At 45.6% G+C, this 18,261-nt stretch overlaps 1 protein-coding gene across 22 annotated transcripts in view; it reads left to right on the forward strand.

Moving 5' to 3' along the window:
• The window catches only part of AAK1 (AP2 associated kinase 1), a 72,109-nt gene that overhangs the window by 32,308 nt on the left and 21,540 nt on the right, over window positions 1-18,261 (forward strand). For 11 of the 22 annotated variants that reach the window (XM_087875756.1, XM_060683309.2, XM_087875757.1 and 8 more), the window contains 5 exons: window positions 646-876; window positions 7,553-7,776; window positions 8,337-8,494; window positions 9,623-9,739; window positions 11,282-11,371. In XM_087875756.1, coding sequence (XP_087731882.1) covers window positions 646-876; window positions 7,553-7,776; window positions 8,337-8,494; window positions 9,623-9,739; window positions 11,282-11,371 — 820 coding nt within the window. The remainder of the gene's footprint in view (window positions 1-645; window positions 877-7,552; window positions 7,777-8,336; window positions 8,495-9,622; window positions 9,740-11,281; window positions 11,372-18,261) is intronic. The other 11 variants (XM_087875767.1, XM_060683310.2, XM_087875766.1 and 8 more) reach the window with 1 other exon arrangement.

The following is an 18,261-nucleotide window of genomic DNA, read 5'->3' on the forward strand; positions in this document are numbered from 1 at the left end:
CAGTTATTTATTAATTTTATTAATTTATTAATTTAATTTGTATACTGCCCTTCTCCAGCAGGACTCAGTTACAACAGAAAACGTAACTCGTTGCCCAAATCCTCCTGTTTCTGACCTTCATACTGTATTTTTCAGAGCATGACGCATAGGAGTATAAGATAATAATAATAATAATAATAATATGATCGTCAGAGGCTTTTGTTTTCTTTTAAAAGCATCTTTTTTTTTGCTTTTAAAAGAAAAAAAAGCCTCTGACGATCGCGGGGCTCAGCGGGGATCGTCAGAGCCTTTTAAAAGCATTTTTTCTACATAGAAAAAATGCTTTTAAAAGGCTCTGACGATCCCCGCTGAGCCGCGCGATCGTCAGAGGCTTTTTTTTTTACTTTTAAAAGCATTTTTTTGGCCAAAGAAAAAATGCTTTTAAAAGTAAAAAAACAAAACAAAAACCTCTGATGATTGTGTGGCTCAGCTGGGCAAGGGGGGGGTGGGCAGGGATTTTTGCCACCCGCCGTCATCGCTACCGGATCGGGCGATCCGGTCTGAACCGGGAGCATTTCACCCCCGCGGAGAACCTGTCGTGGCGCTCAGCTTTACGTCTTCCAGAAAATGGCAGGCAGTGACGAAGGCTTTGCTTTCCGCTCCTAGGCCCACAAGATGCCACAGGCTGCCCTGACGCCTGGAAAGCCTCAATTCCCGGTGGTGCAGCAGGGAGCAGTGGCCGCCACGCAGCCGCCGCCACCGCCACAGCTGTTGGCCCAGCAGGCCACCATCCAAGCCAAGATTGTTGCCGGGCAGCAGAAGCCCCCCGCACAGCTCCTGCAGCAACCGCAGGTTCCGCCTTCGGTGGCACCAACGGCGCCCAACCAGGAACACCCGGTAAGGAACAGGTAGACCTTTCCCGCCATAAGTTCGGGCGCCACGCCTGCCATGTTCTGCACCATGCGCTGTGTGAGACCAAGCCGATTGGGCTAAGTGGCGCTCAGGATCTACGCCATAAAGAATAAAGGCAAATTTAAGAACTCTAGCCCAGTTTGTCTTGTTGTCTGAGGGCAGCCACCAGATCTTTGACTGGGCGTTGTCTGAGGGTAGCCAGCAACTCTTTAGTAGATACAGATACAGATTAACAGAGTTGGAAGGGACCTTGGAGGTCATCTAGTCCAACCCCCTGCCCAAGCAGGAGACCCTACACCATTTCTGACAGATGGCAGCCCAGTCTCTTCTTGAAAGTCTCAAGTGATGAAGCTCCCACAACTTCTGAAGGCAACTTCTGTTCCATGGGTGGATTGTTCTGTCAGAAAATTCCTCCTTATTTCCAGGTTGAATCTCTCCTTGATCAGTTTCCATCCATTGTTCCTTGTCTGGCCTTCAGGTGCTTTGGAGAATAGCTTGACCCCCTTCCTCTCTGTGGCAGCCCCTCAAATATTGGAAGACTGCTCTCCTGTCTCCCCTGGTCCTTTTCTTCACTAGACTAGCCAGGCCCAGTTCCTGCAACCGTTCTTCGTATCTTTTAGTCCCCTAATCCTCTTGCTTGCTCTTCTCTGCACTCTTTCTAGAGTCTCAACTGGTCAAAACTAGTAGCTTGAACCGGAACTAGATTCCGCTGGTGAAGGCCAACCTTCTCTAAGGACCAACCGGTTCTGTTCTGGAAGTTGCAATGTGAACCGATCTGGGACGGAAGGCTACTCCAGCTAGTAAACCTATGGAACCGGTTATTAGTGCAAAAGACACTAATAAATGTGCTTTTATTAGGGCTATGTTCAACATGTAACAGCTGTGACTCGTGTTTGTAGAAGGTAGAGGGAGTGGCCTTGAAGGGCACTAAGAAGGTAGTCCTTGACTTATAACAGTTCATTTAGCACAGTGTTTCTCAACCTTGGTAGCTTGAAGTTGGGTGGACTTCAACTCCCAGAATCAAGTGATTTGCTTAACAACTATAGCAAAAAAAAAAAAAAAGTAATATTGGATGTGACTCGCTTAACAACTGCCTTGCTTAACAATGGAAACTCTGGTCTTAATTGTTGTTGTAAGTCAAGGACTACCTGTATAATGATTAGAGAAGCATGGCTTAAGCCTGCTCCAAGAAAATACCTTGGGAAAACAGTTCAGGCCATCCCCTCCCTGGTTCCCATGGAGGAGGGAGGAGGAAGCACACGGGGGCTTACAAAATTCTGCTACTAGAGGTTTTACTCCAAAAAAAGTGTCCTGATCACTTTTGTTCTACTTTATAGAGCTGGCATGTTTCAGATCGATTGTCTGCAGGAACCATGTAGCTCTCCATTGGGTGGAGGGGATTCTGGTCAATTGACGAGTGTAAATGGTGGATCTTTTTCTTTCTTTCTTTGATGTCATCTGTGGGAAGACATGTGAGCGTAGAGTTTGGGGTAGATTTACTACTGGAGTAATCCGAAACAGCAAAGTGCCTCTTTAGGGCTTTGCAGGGATTTCCACATCTGGAATACAGACTCCTATCAGTGCCAGATGCTACCGTTGAGTGTGAATCGTTGGAGAACTGGGATCAAATTGATCCACAACCACAAAGTTCAGTAGATGAGATCTCATTTTGATGGGCAACCTGAAGCAAAGGCAGATAAAGATTTATCAAAATAAATATTACAGTTCTGTTACAACTGCAGCCAAATCATTTGTGTATCTGTTTCATAATTGGCATAAAGTGCCGACCTCATAACATTAATACTCTTAAATACTTTATTATTATTTGACCAATTGCTGGCTGATCCATTGACCCTGCTTTGTGCTGGGAAGTGGAGTGGACGAAGCCTCTGCTGCATAAGGCAGCTTCTCTTCTCTGGCTTGGCTTCCTTTCAGCCTTGTGGGCCAAGACAGATGGGAGCAGCTCTGCTGTTTGCTTTGGCCTCCATTCCTGGGCTGGAGACACAAGGGTGGGAGAAGGCCTCCATTGAGCAGAGCCGGCAGAGGCTGGGATGGTTATGTGGGTAGGATTGTTTGCAAAATTCCAAATTACTCAACAAGAATTTGCAAGGAGTTGATTCCATATTTGGAATCAAGAGCTGAAGTTAGCTCCACTTCAGCGAAGAGCTCTCAGGGGCCTCCCATAAACTCCCATTGTAGTTTATGCTTTTACTTGGCTGTTCACCGCCCTGAGTCCTCAGGGAGAAGGGCGGTATACAAATTTAAAAACAAACAAACAAACAAACAAACAAATAAATAAATAAATAAATAAATAAATAGCATAGTTGTACAAATGTTCATTTTGTTGGCAGTGCTCTACCATGTTTTCCCAAAAATAAGACCCTGTCTTATATCTTTTTGAAGTCCGAAATAAGTGTTTGGCCTTATTTTCGGGGAGGTCTTATTATTTTGGGGCATGTGGAGCAAGATGGGGCTCCTCTTGCCATCTTACCTGATTTCCAGCTCTGTGTTTAAATGTTTTCGGGGAGGGCTTATTTTTTTGAGGGGGGACTTATTTTAACGCATACGTTCAAAAGCCCGATTGGGCTTATTATCAGAGGATGTCTTATTTTGGGGGAAACTGGGTAGTTGGAAATAGGACAGGCCTTGGGGAGTAAATGTCAAGGAAGATGGGAAACTGAAGGCCCCTTGATCCTGCAGAACAGTGGGGTAGACAAGTAGTTGTGTTTGGAGAAGACACCAGGCCAAACATTAAACAATAGGCAACTACATAGAATGTGATATGGACCAATCTCGTATGGTTGGTTTATCCCTCTCTGAGAACCTTGAAACTTTGATTGTATTTATTCTGGGATGCAAATGGAGCCTGGTGTGTCTCAGGCCAAGGAGAACCTCTTGAAATATGGCCGATCGTCCCTTCAATTGGAATTGGATTTGAAGTCCTTGGTTTTTTGTCCAGATTCTCTTCTTTGCAGATAGCAAGGGCTGACTTGCTTCAGAAGCCCCAAAAGGTTTGCTGTAGGTCTCTCTTTGGGGTTCATGTAGCTCAGAGGTGGCCAACTTGAGGTCCCAGCACCACATGGATTGCCTGGTGGCCCCTTTCCTGCAATTGGTGTCCCTTTTGACCGGAGTTGGTGAAAAATGGTGGTGGGTTCCCTTGCTTGTCTTTACCCAATGGGCTGTGAGAAGAACCTTGGGAGACAAAAGGAAGAGACGCAGCCTAGGCCAAGGGTCTCCAACCTTGGCAACTTTAAGACTTGTGGACTCCCAGAGTTCTGGGAGTTGAAGTCCACAAGTCTTAAAGTTGCCAAGGTTGGAGACCCCTGGTCTAGACGAGGGTCAGACCAGCGATATCTCAGCCCTCAGAAGGAATGAGGGTAGAGAAAGCATTTCAGGAGGGATCCTTTCTATTCTCTGAAAAGTTGAGGCAAGGGAGGTCTCTGTGGAGAGCTGCAGACTGGACAACTAGCATGCAAAAAATAAAGGATCCACAGCTCTTCTCACCTGCTCACTCCACTATCACGGTAGCAGCAGCTTGGCCAGGAGGGAGGCAAGAGGTGTCTTTTGCAGGCGCAAATAACCAGATCCACACAGGAAGAGTTCAGGTAGCTGTTATATTGCCCAAGCAATTTAACATGGGGATCTCAGACTAATGGTTAGCACCTGGCTCAGACTAGATGAGGTTCAGCAGCATTCTAGACTAGTTCCCTGTTTGACTCCTTCCCCTGGCTCAACGGCCGATCTCCAACACCCAGAACCTTCAGCGAATAGAACCAAGATTTTCAAGGTGGTTACCTGGAATTCTTAGAGCAGGGGTCTCCAACCTTGGCAGCTTTAAGACTTGTGGACTTCAACTTCCAGCAAAGCTGGCTGAAGAATTCTGGGAGTTGAAGTCCACAAGTCTTAAAGTTGCCATGGTTGGAGACCCCTGTCTTAGAGGATCTAAGAGTTCCCCAGGCAACCTGGGAAGGCTCATGGGATTGAGGTGGTGGTGGGGGGAATATACTCTTAGGGTTAGCTGTGCTGAAGCTCCATGGCTTCTGACTTCCAGAGCCCTCCTCCCCACCCCATCCTAACAGACCTTCCATTTAATGCTTACAATGTATGCGCTTATCAAGTGCTCTTTGCTTAATGAAAGCCAGGGCTTCCCCTGCACCAAGAGAAGCAGCTGCCTCCATATAAAAGGCCTGGAGACTTGCCAGGAGCCTCCGCTCCCATCCCTGCAGATGCCGGCAAGTAAATTTCATCCTCCCTGCACCTCCTTCCCCCCCCACCCCTTTCCTCCCCTATAGACCGACTCTTAATTATATTCCACTGTAATCGTTCCCATTTGCTTCTTTTTGAAATGCAGCTTTTCTGGCTCCTGCCTGCGTTCAAGTAAAAACGGCAGAGAAGCGCCTTCCAGCTCAGAGCTGGAGGTCTTCGAGCACCGTCTTCTCGTTACTCCGTAAGGCTCTGAGACTGTTGCTGAAGCCATCTGTTTTCTAGAGCTGGTCTGGGGGAAAAGCCCCTCCCCGCTTCCCCCTCCCCAAATATCCCTGCTAACGGAAGTAAAACGTGCCTGAGTGAAGAGATTTCTTCAGTCATCAGTTTTATTAATTCCATGGGCATCAGGGCAGAGGGACACAGTGCCCATATTAACACAATTTGAGAGAGGGGGGAAAGAGGGAGGGAGAGAGAGAGGGAAAGAGGAGAGAGAAAGGGAAAGAGGAGGGAGAAAGAGAGGGAGAAAGAGAGAGGAGAGACAGGGAGGAAGAGAGGGAAAGAGGGAAAGAGGAGAGAGAAAGGGAGAGAGAGAAAGAGGGAGGGAGAGAGGGAAAGAGAAAGAGAGAGGGAAAGAGGAGAGAGAAAGAGGGAGGGAGAAAGAGGAGAGACAGGGAGGAAGAGAGGGAAAGAGGAGAGGGAGGGAAAGAGGAAGAGGGAGGGGGAGAAAGAGAGAAAGGGAGGGAGAGAAAGAGGGAAAGAGGAGAGCGAGGGAGGGAGAGCGAGAGGAAGAGAGAAGAAAAGAGAAAGAGAGATTGGAGAGAGAGAGAGAGAGAGAGAAGTTCAACTCCCAGAATTCCCCAGCCAGCATGTCAGAAGTTGAAAACAATCTTATTTCACAGGCCTTTGGGGATTTGAGTGACAGATCCTGGGTTGCCTCTTCTGTTGGGTTTGAATCATCCCATTTTCATTCTGTTTGCTTTTATGGTTTTTAATTGAATTTTTAGTGGCATTTTTGTGCTTTGTAACGCTGGTTTTTATGATGTTTTATGGACCGTGAACTGCTTGGAGTCTTGCAATGGGCCAGTATACAAGTGTTTGTAATAAAAGAGCAAATAATTCAGCTGCTTCCTCCATCTCTCTTCCATCTGAATGGCATCGTAAGTTACCTGTGAAAGTTTAGCTGAGGCTGGGTGGGAAATGACAAAGGTTGATTCAAAAAAGAAATGGAAACCTGGTTCGTCAGGTTAGAACTTGTGCTGTGGTTAGAAAATAGGCAAGAAAATAGACTTACAACAGTCCTAGGATGGTGGAAAACTTCTGGCTTTTCTGTTTTCAAAAAGTCTAGGGGCTTCTTCCCACATTCTTTGAAGGGGTCCCTCATTTGGAAATGTGATGAAATTAGGTTAATCTTATTTAGGTATTATCTTGTTGGTATGATTTGGCCTCCATCGCCTTCCATATATACAGGGAGGGAAATTCTGCGTGTATACCGCGTTTCCCCAAAAATAAGACCCTATCTTATATTTTTTTGAACCCTGAAATAAGCGCTTGGCCTTATTTTCGGGGAGGTCTTATTATTTTGGGGCGCGTGGAGCAAGATGGGGCTCCTCTTGCCGTCTTATCTGATTTCCAGCTCTGTCTCCCTAACCCTAACCAGAGGAAATGGCCGGGATTGGCTGCGCGTGCAGTTAAATATTTTCGGGGAGGGCTTATTTTCAGGGGAGGTCTTATTTTTGGAGAAACAGAAGCTCTCTAAGCCATGGTGGCGCAGTGGTTAGAGTGCAGTACTGCAGGCTACTTTTGCCGGCTGCCAGCTGCCTGAAATTTGGCAGTTCAAATCTCACCAGGCTCAAGGTTGATTCAGCCTTCCATCCTTCCGAGGTGGGTAAAATGAGGACCCAGATTGTTGTGGGGGCAAGAGGCTGATTCTGTAAAGCGCTTAGAGAGGGCTGGGAAGCACTGTGAAGCGGTATATAAGTCTTAAGTGCTCTTGCTATTGCTTAGCATGTGTGTGTGCCTCTACACACCCAGAACAATAGATGGACATTTTACCCGCAGGAGATTATGGAATAACCAAATCATGCACATGGTAATAATCTGATGCTCTGTGATGCAATCCTGCTTGGTTGCATTTTCATTTCTGTTAAATTGTTTGATGTGTTGTTCATAAAGAATTTTCTACTACAGAAGCTTCTGAATAGCTGCCATCTCTTTCCTTCCTTCCTTCCTTCCTTCCTTCCTTCCTTCCTTCCTTCCTTCCTTCCTTCCCTCCCTCCCTCCCTCCCTCCCTCCCTCTCTCCCTCTTTCTTTCTTTCTTTCTTTCTTTCTTTCTTTCTTTCTTTCTTTCTTTCTTTCTTTCTTTCTTTTTTCTTTCTCTTTCTTTCTTTCTCTTTCTTTCTTTTTTCTTTCTCTTCCTTTTTCTTATCCTTGGTTCCCTGTTTTGTTTTCCTAAAAGCAAGCACCTCCAAGGCAACAAAAGATGTCAACCACTCCTCCATCAGCTATCCAGGGACAGAAGGTGGGGTCTCTCACGCCACCATCGTCCCCCAAGACTCAGCGAGGTGGACACCGGAGGATTCTAAGCGATGTGACCCACAGCACTGTCTTCGGGGTCCCAGCCAGTAAATCAACACAACTGCTACAGGCAGCAGCTGCGGAAGCCAGCCTCAATAAGTCCAAGTAAGTCCGGGGCTGTCATCTGTTCCTCTTGGGGAGCATGCGTGAGTTGGAGGACACTAAAATCATTATTATTATTTATTTTTTAAATATACATCCATATTGTATGTGGACAGTGTTGATTCTGGGCATCATTCACATCAATCCAAATTACAGTAACAATATTAGTAAACTTTATCACATTTATCAAACTTAATTTGATAAATTAAATCATCTTAATTTCTGTTCCTGGGTTTCCAAATATACCCTTAGACCACTGTGGGAAATTTGTATTTATTTTCTACTTTATTTATCAAATTTATTTGCCATTTCGTGGTTCGAGTGGCTTAGGGCAGGGATCTCCAACCTTGGCAACTTTGCTGGCTGAGGAATTCTGGGAGTTGAAGTCCACAAGTCTTAAAGTTGCCAAGGTTGGAGACCCCTGGCTTAGGGTATATAGTCTTGACAGGGCTTCTGTGGTCTGACATGCCTAGCTTTGTCTGTGGCTCTTAGTGGCTTTAGTCAACAATCAACCACGGAACCAGCCTTCCTAACTCTTGACTTCTTGGGCTGGCTCTCTCTAGGTCTGCCTCGACTACCCCTTCGGGGTCTCCAAGGACCTCTCAGCAAAACGTCTACAACCCACCAGACGTCTCTACTTGGAACCCTTTTGACGATGACAACTTCTCCAAGCTGACGGCAGAGGAGCTGCTGAATAAGGATTTTGCAAAACTAAGCGATGGTTAGTTTGGGGTTGGTGCAGAAGCTGGACCAAAGATGGCGGCAAAGCAAGGCAGTTTTAGTGGCTCTTGGTTCACCACAGACAAGCTGACGTTGTTTTTTACTGCCCCGTTTTTTCGTACCTTGCACTCACCAAAGCAGCCCTCCGGGTTTCCGTGTTCCTCAGATGGAGAAAGAGAAGGAAGGAGGGAGGGGGGTGTCCATGCTGGAACCTTTGCTCTTTAGTAGCTCCTTCTCTGGCAACTGGCTTCCTTATGGATCCCCTAAAACTTCTTCTTCTGGCTCAGCAGGAGGCTCTCCTCCTCCCACGGCACACAACAGGAGGGTCAAACTGCATTTCATTGTGGGCCGCATCAGGGTTGCGTTTGACCTCGGGGGAAGTGGGGTAGGCGTGGCCAGAGTGGGCATGGCCAGCTTGACGTCATTCATGTCAGCGCCTGGGGTGGGCCAAGTGCTCTGCCAGCGAAAACGGGCTCCATTTTCGGCTGTGACAGCCTCATGCAACCCTCAAAGCCAGAAGTGAAATGCTACCGGTTTGGGCCGGTTCACCCGAACCGGTAGTCAAAATGCTACCCGTTCTCCGGAACTGGTAGTAAAAAAATGCTAAAAAAAAAAAAAGTTCCGATGATCATGCAGCACAGCTGATTGTCACACAGCTGATGCTGAAACATTTTTTTTTTTTTACTTTTCAAGCATTTTTTTAATGCTTAATGTGCGCATATGTGTGTGAAGCAAACCGGTGGCAGACTTCAGAGCATTTCAACCCTGCTCAAAGCCCCCTTTTCACTGGCAGAGGCACTAAGGGTCGGTCCTTTGCTATTTCTAGGGTGGCCCCATGGGCCAGATCTAAGCACCCCACAGACCGGATCTGGCCCCCAGGGGGCCTTGAGTTTGACACCCCTGGCATACAACAAGCGATTAGTAGTTGGCAGCAGCTTTGAGCATTGGCTGTCTTTTCTTGGCGCAGCCTCTCTCCTTTCCTCCACCTTTCCTCGCTGAAACACTCGCGCAGAATTCCTTCGGGTTGTCCTCTTCTCTTCCTCCCTGATCTCCATGAAGTTATATCCCCCCCCCTCCAAGTGGCGAGTCACACATGTAACATTTCATGACTGGCCCCTTTGAATTCCAGGTAAACCTCCTGAGAAACTTGACAGTTCAACGGAGAACCTGATCCCAGGTTTTCAGCCCGCACCTTCCGCAGCGCAGTCAGACGCATTCGGCTCTTCTCCTCTTGCACCCATCTCAGGTAGGTTGTGGGGGACCCAGGAAGGGTGGAAGCTCGTCCCGGGTTACAGTGGGCCCAGTAGGCCCGCTTTTTGCCCTCCCCAGGCTCCAGAGGCTTTCTTGGAGCCTGGGGAGGCTTAAAACAGCCTTCCCCATCCTCGCGGAGGTCCTCCGGAGGCTGGGAACGGCCTGTTTGCCAACTTCCGGTGGGACTGGAAGACCCATTCTTCGCTCTCCCCAGGCTCCAGAGCTTTTCTAGGAGCCTCGGGAGGGTGAAAACGGCCTTCCCCACCTCCCTGGAGGCCCTCCGGAGGCCGGAAATAGCCTATTTCCCAACTTCCGGTGGGCCTGGAAGGGCCTGAAATATGGTTGGCCACACATTTTGCAACATGGCTGCCATCTAGTCCTCCAATGGTGGCTACTAGGGAAATGTTTTGGAAACATGAGCTCAAAGTGGGGGGTGGGGTGTCCAACCTTGGCAACTTTAAGAGTTGTGGATTTCAACTCCCAGAATTCCTGAAGTCCACAAGTCTTAAAATTGGTCCATGTTAGATGCCCCTGTTTTAGCCAGCACAGGAGGTAGCAGCTGATTCTTGAGAGTTTGAATGGATGGATTCCACGCCATTTGAATGTCATTTTCCTTCCATATAACTCAGAACTCTGGATTTTTAAAAACTCCAAAACTGCTGAGATAATGATCATTTTAGGGGTGCCTCTTCTGTATGTCTTCCTAGCTTCCCTTCTGAGTCCGGTGCCCTTGTTACCATGCTGTCAATCAAAAAGGAAAGGTTATTGTGACTGGGTAGGGTGCAGTTTGTGGGGCATCCTCCGTGCTCTCAGTCTCTTTCAGCTCCTCCTTTGATTTCTTTTGTGTGTGTTGAGATTATACACTTCAATGAAGTTCTTTTGGCTAATGTAGGGAACTTTTCTTTTTGTGTGGGTACTAGCTGCATCTGCCCCCTCATTCTCCACCTGTGTGAGGCCGCCCAGAGCTTTATTTGTGTACCTAGAAAATCTAGACATCTTTTAAAAAAAATCTAGACAAACACATAGTGACTCCTGCATTAATCCTGGATGATGCAAAATGTTGAGATGGGAAGCTGCGTCTTATTCTGTTTGTCTCTAATATAAATGGAAATTATAGCTTAAGATATCCAGGGGAAAAGCATATTAGAAAGGCATTGAACAAATCCAGTTTTTTCTCTGCTATCTTCTACTTTGCTTGAAGATTTTCAATTTGATTTTCAATCTACTTTGCTCCATTTTCCTTCCTTTCCTTTCCTTTCCTTTCCTTTCCTTTCCTTTCCTTTCCTTTCCTTTCCTTTCCTTTCCTTTCCCTTTCCCTTTCCCTTTCCCTTTCCCTTCCTTTTCCTTCCCCTTTCCTTTTCCTTCCCCTTTCCTTTCCTTTCCTTCCCTTTCCCTTTCCCCTTTCCTTTCCTTTCCTTTCCTTTTCCTTCCCCTTTCCTTTCCTTCCCTTTCCTTTCCTTTTCCTTTTCCTTTTCCTTTTTGTTTTCCCTTCCCCTCCCCTCTCCCTTCCCTTCCCTTCTTCTTTCCTTCTTTCCAGTTGAAAAAACAAAAGACATTCTGGATACCAGTCCTCCACTTCTGGCTGTTACTGACCCTTTCATTCCTCTTCCACTGTCAGATACACCAGGTAACTATGACTTATGTGAACAAGATGACGTAGCAAAATGCCCTTATGCCCATTAAAATGTGATGCCACTCAACAAGGGGGCAAACGTAAGAGAGCCCTCTTGGTGCCATCGTTTTGGAAAAAGGACTAGATTTTCTGTTTTCAATTTTATCAATTTCGCTATATATCTGTTTGCATGACCTTCCATCTATGTTTGACACTGATAAGATTTAGGGTTGTTTAAATAGTATTGTAATATTTTAAAATAGGCTACTATATTATCCGTAACATTTTTATTTATTATTTACTTATTTAAAACATTTATATAGACACCTGGGCAGTTCCATGAACAATTTTTTTTAATTTTTTTAATTTTAATTTATTTTTATATGCCACCCTTCTCCGGAGACTCAGGGCGTTGTACAATGCGTTAAGCAATAGCCTTCATACGTTTGTATATTTTATACAAAGTCAGCTTATTGCCCCCACAAACTGGTCCTCATTTTACCCACTTTAGAAAGGATGGAAGGCTGAGTTGACCTTGAGCCTGGTGAGAATTGAACTCGCAGTAATTGCAGGCAGCTGGATGTTAAATGCTGCCTTAGTAGGAGGCATTAGCCTCCTACGCCACTCAGGCTCCATATCAATGGTAAAACAACATAATACCATATTAAGCCCTCTCCCCCTATGCTATGTGGGTCTTCACTGCTTTTCGGAAAGCTGGGAGGGCAGAGCCCTGCCAGTCATCAAGGGAAAAGGTATTCCGTAGGGCAGGGATTGTCACGAAAAGGCAGGCTTCTTAGATCCTGTATGATGGCAAAATTTAAGGGAAGGGGTTAGGAGCATCATATCAAAAGGTCTTGGGGAAGGCAATGGAAGGTTAATCTCAAAGCCTATTTAAATACCAGCCTATTATTTATTTTATTTATTGTATGGCACATTCACATCAGATTTCAATATAAAGGAACACCATGGTAAAATACAAAACAGAGAGTATAAAATCTGAAATCTTAACAGGAAGATTACAGGTTGCAAATTTAATGTTTTACTTCATTTGTCGCCACCAGGAAATTAGCGAAATCTCCATTATAGGCTCTATTACGAAACTCTGTCACTATGTCTGTGTTGGATAGTTTGTTTTTCAGCCCCACAATCACAATTTGGTGATGGTATTTTGCCTTTCTTATTGAGGGCGTTGGCACATCTACCATGACCAGTGGGAATTCGATTCAGTATTGTCCATATCACACGGGGCTGGTCAAATCCAGGTTTTTGTTCTGGATTATCAAAATAAGAAGCAGCTCCGATGTTTCTTGAAGATGCCCAAAGTGGGAAGAAGATTGTACTTGTGTAGTCATGAACATACACAGGAGAAGGAAGCGGTGGCTCAGTGGCTAAGATGCTGTGCTTGTCGATCGAAAGGTCGGCAGTTCAGCGGTTCGAATCCCGAGTGCCGCATAACGGGGTGAGCTCCCGTGACTTGTCCCGGCTTCTGCCAACCTAGCAGTTCGAAAGCAGGTAAAAAATGCAAGTAGAAAAATAGGGGCCACCTTTGGTGGCAAGGGAACAGCGTTCCGTGCGCCTTTGGCGTTGAGTCATGCCGGCCACAGGACCACGAAGATTTCTTTGGACAGCGCTGTCTCTTCGGCTTTGAAACGGAGATGAGCACCGCCCCCTAGAGTCGGAAACGATTAGCACATATGTGCAAGGGGAACCTTTACCTTTCAGGCCTAAAAGGTGGGTCAGAGGCCTTTTTGTAGATGCTTAGCTAAATTTTGAGAGATCCTTGATAATCCTTTTGCAAATTGTGGATACCTTGACATCTCAACACTGGTGGCCGGTTGAAGGGCCCATTTAAAATTGCACCAGGCACATCTCCTGAAACCTTGGAGACCACATAGGTGGCTGAAGAACATTTTCAAAGCTTTCGTGCCTCCGTGGGTAGGCTCACGGCTGTCTACCCAAGACTAGCAAAATTGAAGTAAATGATGCAGAGTCAAAGCAATCTATGCCAAAGTGGGATTATGCACGATTTGTACAAATGCAAAGCCAGCTGCTCCTTGGTGCTGATCATTCTGAAGTATATATACTTATTTGCTTATTTGCTTTCTGAGCCTCTTGGGATTGGACTGGATTCTGATGAGATAATTTCTCCTCTCCAGCTGATGTCCAAAGAAAAGGACTCTGCTGCAGTGGGTGTTTACTGGGTTAGCTGCCCTTGTTGTTTTTTTTTACCTTCCGTAGTTGCAGAGTGAGTAAAATAGTTTGAAATCTGTGTTTTTATGCAAAGTGTTTTGGTGCACCTTGATTCTAAGTGAACCAAATAGTTGAACAACTGCTGAATGGGTTTCATCTTGACAGAGTCTATCTCTCTCCCTCCCTCCCTCCTTCTCTCTCTCTCTCTCTCTCTCTCTCTCTCTCTCTCTCTCTTTCTCCTTCTCTCAAATTTCTCTCTCTTTTTCTCTTTCTCTCTCTCTCTTTCTCTCCAATTTCTCTTTCTCCAATCTCTCTTTCTCTCTCTCCAATTTCTCTCTTTCTCTCTCTTTCTCTCCCTCTCTTTCTCCCTCCCTCCCTTTCTCTTTCTCTCTCTCTCTTTCTCTCTCTCTCCAATTTCTCTTTCTCCAATCTCTTTCTCTCTCTCTCTCCAATTTCTCTCTTCCTCTCTCTTTTTCTCCCTCTCTTTCTCTCTCTCCAATTTCTCTCTCTGTCTCTCTCTTTCCCCCTTCTGTCTCCCCTCTCTCCCTCCCCTCTCTCTCCCTCTTCTGAGCATTTATGTTTATGGATTGTTTATGTACGTTGAATCTTTTGCTAGGGCATCTTGATATCACGGTGTAGCTATAAAACAGGGGAGGCAGCCGTGAGAGTGATATTTCAACAGCCTCTGCTGGAGCAGCTTGCCAGATGCTTCTCTAACAGCACAAATCAACCCTCCTTCTCCTGCTTTGAAGTGTGGGTGAAGGCATCGATGGCCACTGCAGATGAGCAGCCGGGGGAGTCCGTGTCTGCATTCATTTTCTGGCTTGGCTTTACTTTGGCTGTAGCTTCGACCTGTTCGGCTGGTTGAAGTGGGCGAAGCAGTCAGAGATGTGCATCCATGCTTCCCCCTGAGCCCCCTTGGTTCCTCTGACTTTACATACCGTAGCAGGAACCAAACCGTTGACACATGGATACTTGATAGACAGGTGAAATTTATCTCTAGGAGCTTGTTGAACAAGTACCCCTAGGAAGGTACATTCTTTCCTATAATCAACTTATTCTCCAAAAGCCCCTGAAAGCAGGACAAAGAAGCGACTCAAGAAAGATCCAGCTTAGAACTAAGGAGAAACTTTCTGACAGTGAGAACAATTAATCAGTGGAACAATTTGCCTTCAGAAGTTGTGGCTGCTCCAACATTGGAGACTTTAAAGAAGAGACTGGATTGTCATTTGTCTGAAATGGTGTAGGGTCTCCTGCTTAAGCAGAGTGTTGGACTAGAAGACCTTTTAAGGTCCCTTCCAATTCCGTCATATTCTGTTATATTTCCAAATATGAAAATTTACTTAATGCTCAGACCGCGGGTACATCGATGGGTGGCTTAGGATAGAATGCCATCAATGACATAGCAGGTTTGTTGACTCTCTGGTTTGTTGAGTTCCTAGAACCCTCTTAAGTGCAGTAAGGAAATTCCAAGCCACAGCTATCTATCGGATTCCGCAGAACCGGGGAAACCGGATTTTAATCTGTTCTTGCATGACCTCTCTTCTTGAGGGCAGACTCAAGACTTCAATCTCAGCGTAACAAGCTCTCCCAACCAAAGATTTCCCTTTTATTTTTTGGAGGTTCTAAAACAGAGGTCTTCCAACTTGGCGGCTTTAAGACTTGTGGACTTCAACTCCCAGAATTCCCCAGCCAGCTATGCTTCTGGGAGTTGAAGTCCACAAGTCTTAAAGCCGCCAAGTTTGAAGACCTCTGTTCTAAAATGTATGAAATTCCAGTTTCAATAGGATCCAGAAGGGTCAATTTTCCCCCCATTTTGTCTTCTGAATGTGTTGCAATTCCTTTGACATTTGAAAGGTGTGGCCCCAGTGACTCCTAAGGGTTGAAGAAAGTTAGTTGGCTACAAGCCCTGTATTTCAGACCCCTGCAGGAAAGAGAGCTTTTTGGAAGCGGTCTGAACTTTTGAGACTCACTCTCCCTTCCTACTATTCAAAGACACAAAGACACACACACAAAACCAGCTTCTGCCTACCAACAGCCAATGGGACTCAGTTAGGTGACTGAATTCAGCACTACCGTCTTTCCCCGAAAATAAGACCCTGTCTTATATTTTTTTGAACCCCAAAATAAGCGCTTGGCCTTATTTTCGGGGAGGTCTTATTATTTTGGGGTGAGTGGAGCAAGATGGGGCTCCTCTTGCCTTCTTACCTGATTTCCAGCTCTGCTTTTAAATATTTTTGGGGAGGGCTTATTTTCAGGGGGAGGCTTATTTTAGCCCATGCCCTCGAAAGCCCGATTGGGCTTATTATCAGGGGATGTCTTATTTTCGGGGAAACAGGATAACATTGGAACATTTGATTTTTTTTTAATATTTACTTTTTCCAAACATTTTTTCATTAAATGATTAAATTATCAGGGTTGCAACTGATGCCCTAATTAAATCATGGCCAGGGATGCTTTGCGAGTTGACATAAATATTATAAAATACAAAACATAAAAGTAAACAGAGGAGCATTAAGGAAGGAAGGGAAAGGGGAAAGAGAAGTGAGGAAGGGTAGGAGAAAGAAAAGAAAAAGAAGCATTGACCTCCGACTCTCTCTGTTGCACTAGAATAAGGCATTAGCATCGTCACAAGTTTTTGTTTTTCCATAATAATATGAACAAGTCATTTCTATAAAGATCCATCAATCTGATCTATAAAACCCAGAGTCAACATTATGTCTTCACATCAAGCATGAAATTCAGAGCCGTTTCCATGTGGAAACGAAAGTACTTATGGTCCTTTCTTCAATCAGAGTAGTCATTGAGTGTGAATCATACTTTATGCTTTATCGCATGTCCACCATAGATTCTTTATTCCCTTCTTTATTCTTACACTTCCAACATTCATTTGACATGCCTTTATACATCTTAGATGGCTTATTATTGGGACATTTGATCTTAAAGAGCCTTGCATTCTGGAAAAAAACATCGTTATGTTCAGATCCTTGTTGATGCGGCTTTTACTTTGGGGGGTGGAGTGGGGTTCTGAGGTCGATTCAAGCTTGCTTTTCCCCATTTTTCACAACCTCAGCGAACCAGCCTGCAGAAATTTGCTCGCAGCTGCTCGCAGAGTCTTCACAGAACCTAGTTAATTGTAGCCCTTCAAGGCAGCTTGATTTGCATAATTAGTTATGCAGTTGAGCTCGAGGGGACAAAAGACAAAGATTTCTTGTCAGCTTTTGGGGGGGGGCGTTACAAAGGTCACAAACGGAAGATTTTAGTCGTGCATCTGTAACTTACTTGTCAGTGGGAAAAATAGCGAAGAGCAGCTCAGGAAGGCAGTAACCATTGCACCTGCTTCCATTCCAATTCAGCTCCATCCCTTTGGAAGCCCTACATCCGTGGGGTACGTGGGGCAGGCAGGACCTTGTAATCCATGGAATCAGAAGCTCTGAAATACCTCCTGGCCCACGTGGGAGGTTCACAACTCAGCACCTGTGGCCGTGTGCCCTGAATGGTTTTTGATTGTATCCCATTGAATATGCAGGCAGTCCTCGCTTACTGACCTCAACTGGCCTGGCCCCTCCATTGCTAAGCATAGTTGTCACTAAGCGGAAAACCATGTGACCACAACAGGCTTAGGACCTCGCTTCCATTTTGGGAATGGTGGCACTTATTAATCAAGGCATCTGGCGACTGCAGCTTGGTATTGTACTTCTCCATTAACTCTGCTTCTTGCAAGCCAATTGCATTCAGTGTGAGGAGGATGGGTCGCAGAGCGAGTTGTTTTTTAACTTTATAAACGGTTGCTAAACAAGCGGTCGGTAAGTGAGGTGCACCTAGGATCTCAGGTAATGGTGTTGTCTGTAGTTGGTCTTCGAGATGCTTTTTTTCCTTGGCCAGGTGTGTTATAAAATGTATGTCTCTGCGGTCCTGCAGCCTGGAAGGATTTATAACTCCTTGCAGACAGCTGGCCATTTGCATCCTTTTTGCAAGTCCTTGAGGCCACTTGGAGGTTTACCTGTGTCCTCAGGGTCACCTGAGTGGTGCAAATGGGTGTGGAGCCTCCTTGGAACAGCTGAAAGGATCTGTGTTGTAGACTGGAGATAGATGATCTGTTGAGGGAGGGCTGTTCAATCTTAATGTAGACGGCCTCTTTGACCCCTCTTTCAAACCAGCAGTCCTTTCTGTCTAACGTGTGGACTTTAAAAGAGCAGCCACTCTTTTGAAGACAGCAAAATCCACATTTTGGACAGAGAAGACTGCTGGTTTCAAAGAGGGGTCAAAAAGGCCATCCATGTCAAAATTGAACAGCCCTCCCTCAACAGATACGCCATCTATCTCCAGTCTACAAGACAGTCCTTTCAGCAGTTCCAAGGAGGCTCCACACCCATTTGCACCACTCAGGTGACTCTGAGGACACATAGATAAACCTCCAAGTGGCCTCAACCACCCTCTAAAAGGATGCAAATGACCAGCTGTCTGCAAGGAGTTATAAATCCTTCCATTCCCCACCATCCAGTCAGAGCTGAAGAAGCTTCTGGGATGAGAAGTGAAACGTCTTCAAAGAAAAACAAAGTCCAGTTGCCTCTTGGAAAAAAACGAAACACCTTTGGGACAAATGTTGATAAGGATGACCAAGTCTAGAGAAGGAGGACTTTTCCGGAGTTGAGCAGCCTCCCTTAAACTGAAGCAGCTTTAGTGACTGTGTTTTTGCTTTACTTCTTTTTGCT

Source organism: Pantherophis guttatus, chromosome 9 (assembly GCF_059756535.1).
Source record: "Pantherophis guttatus breed Tessera chromosome 9, ASM5975653v1, whole genome shotgun sequence".
NCBI classification, from domain to species: domain Eukaryota; kingdom Metazoa; phylum Chordata; class Lepidosauria; order Squamata; family Colubridae; genus Pantherophis; species Pantherophis guttatus.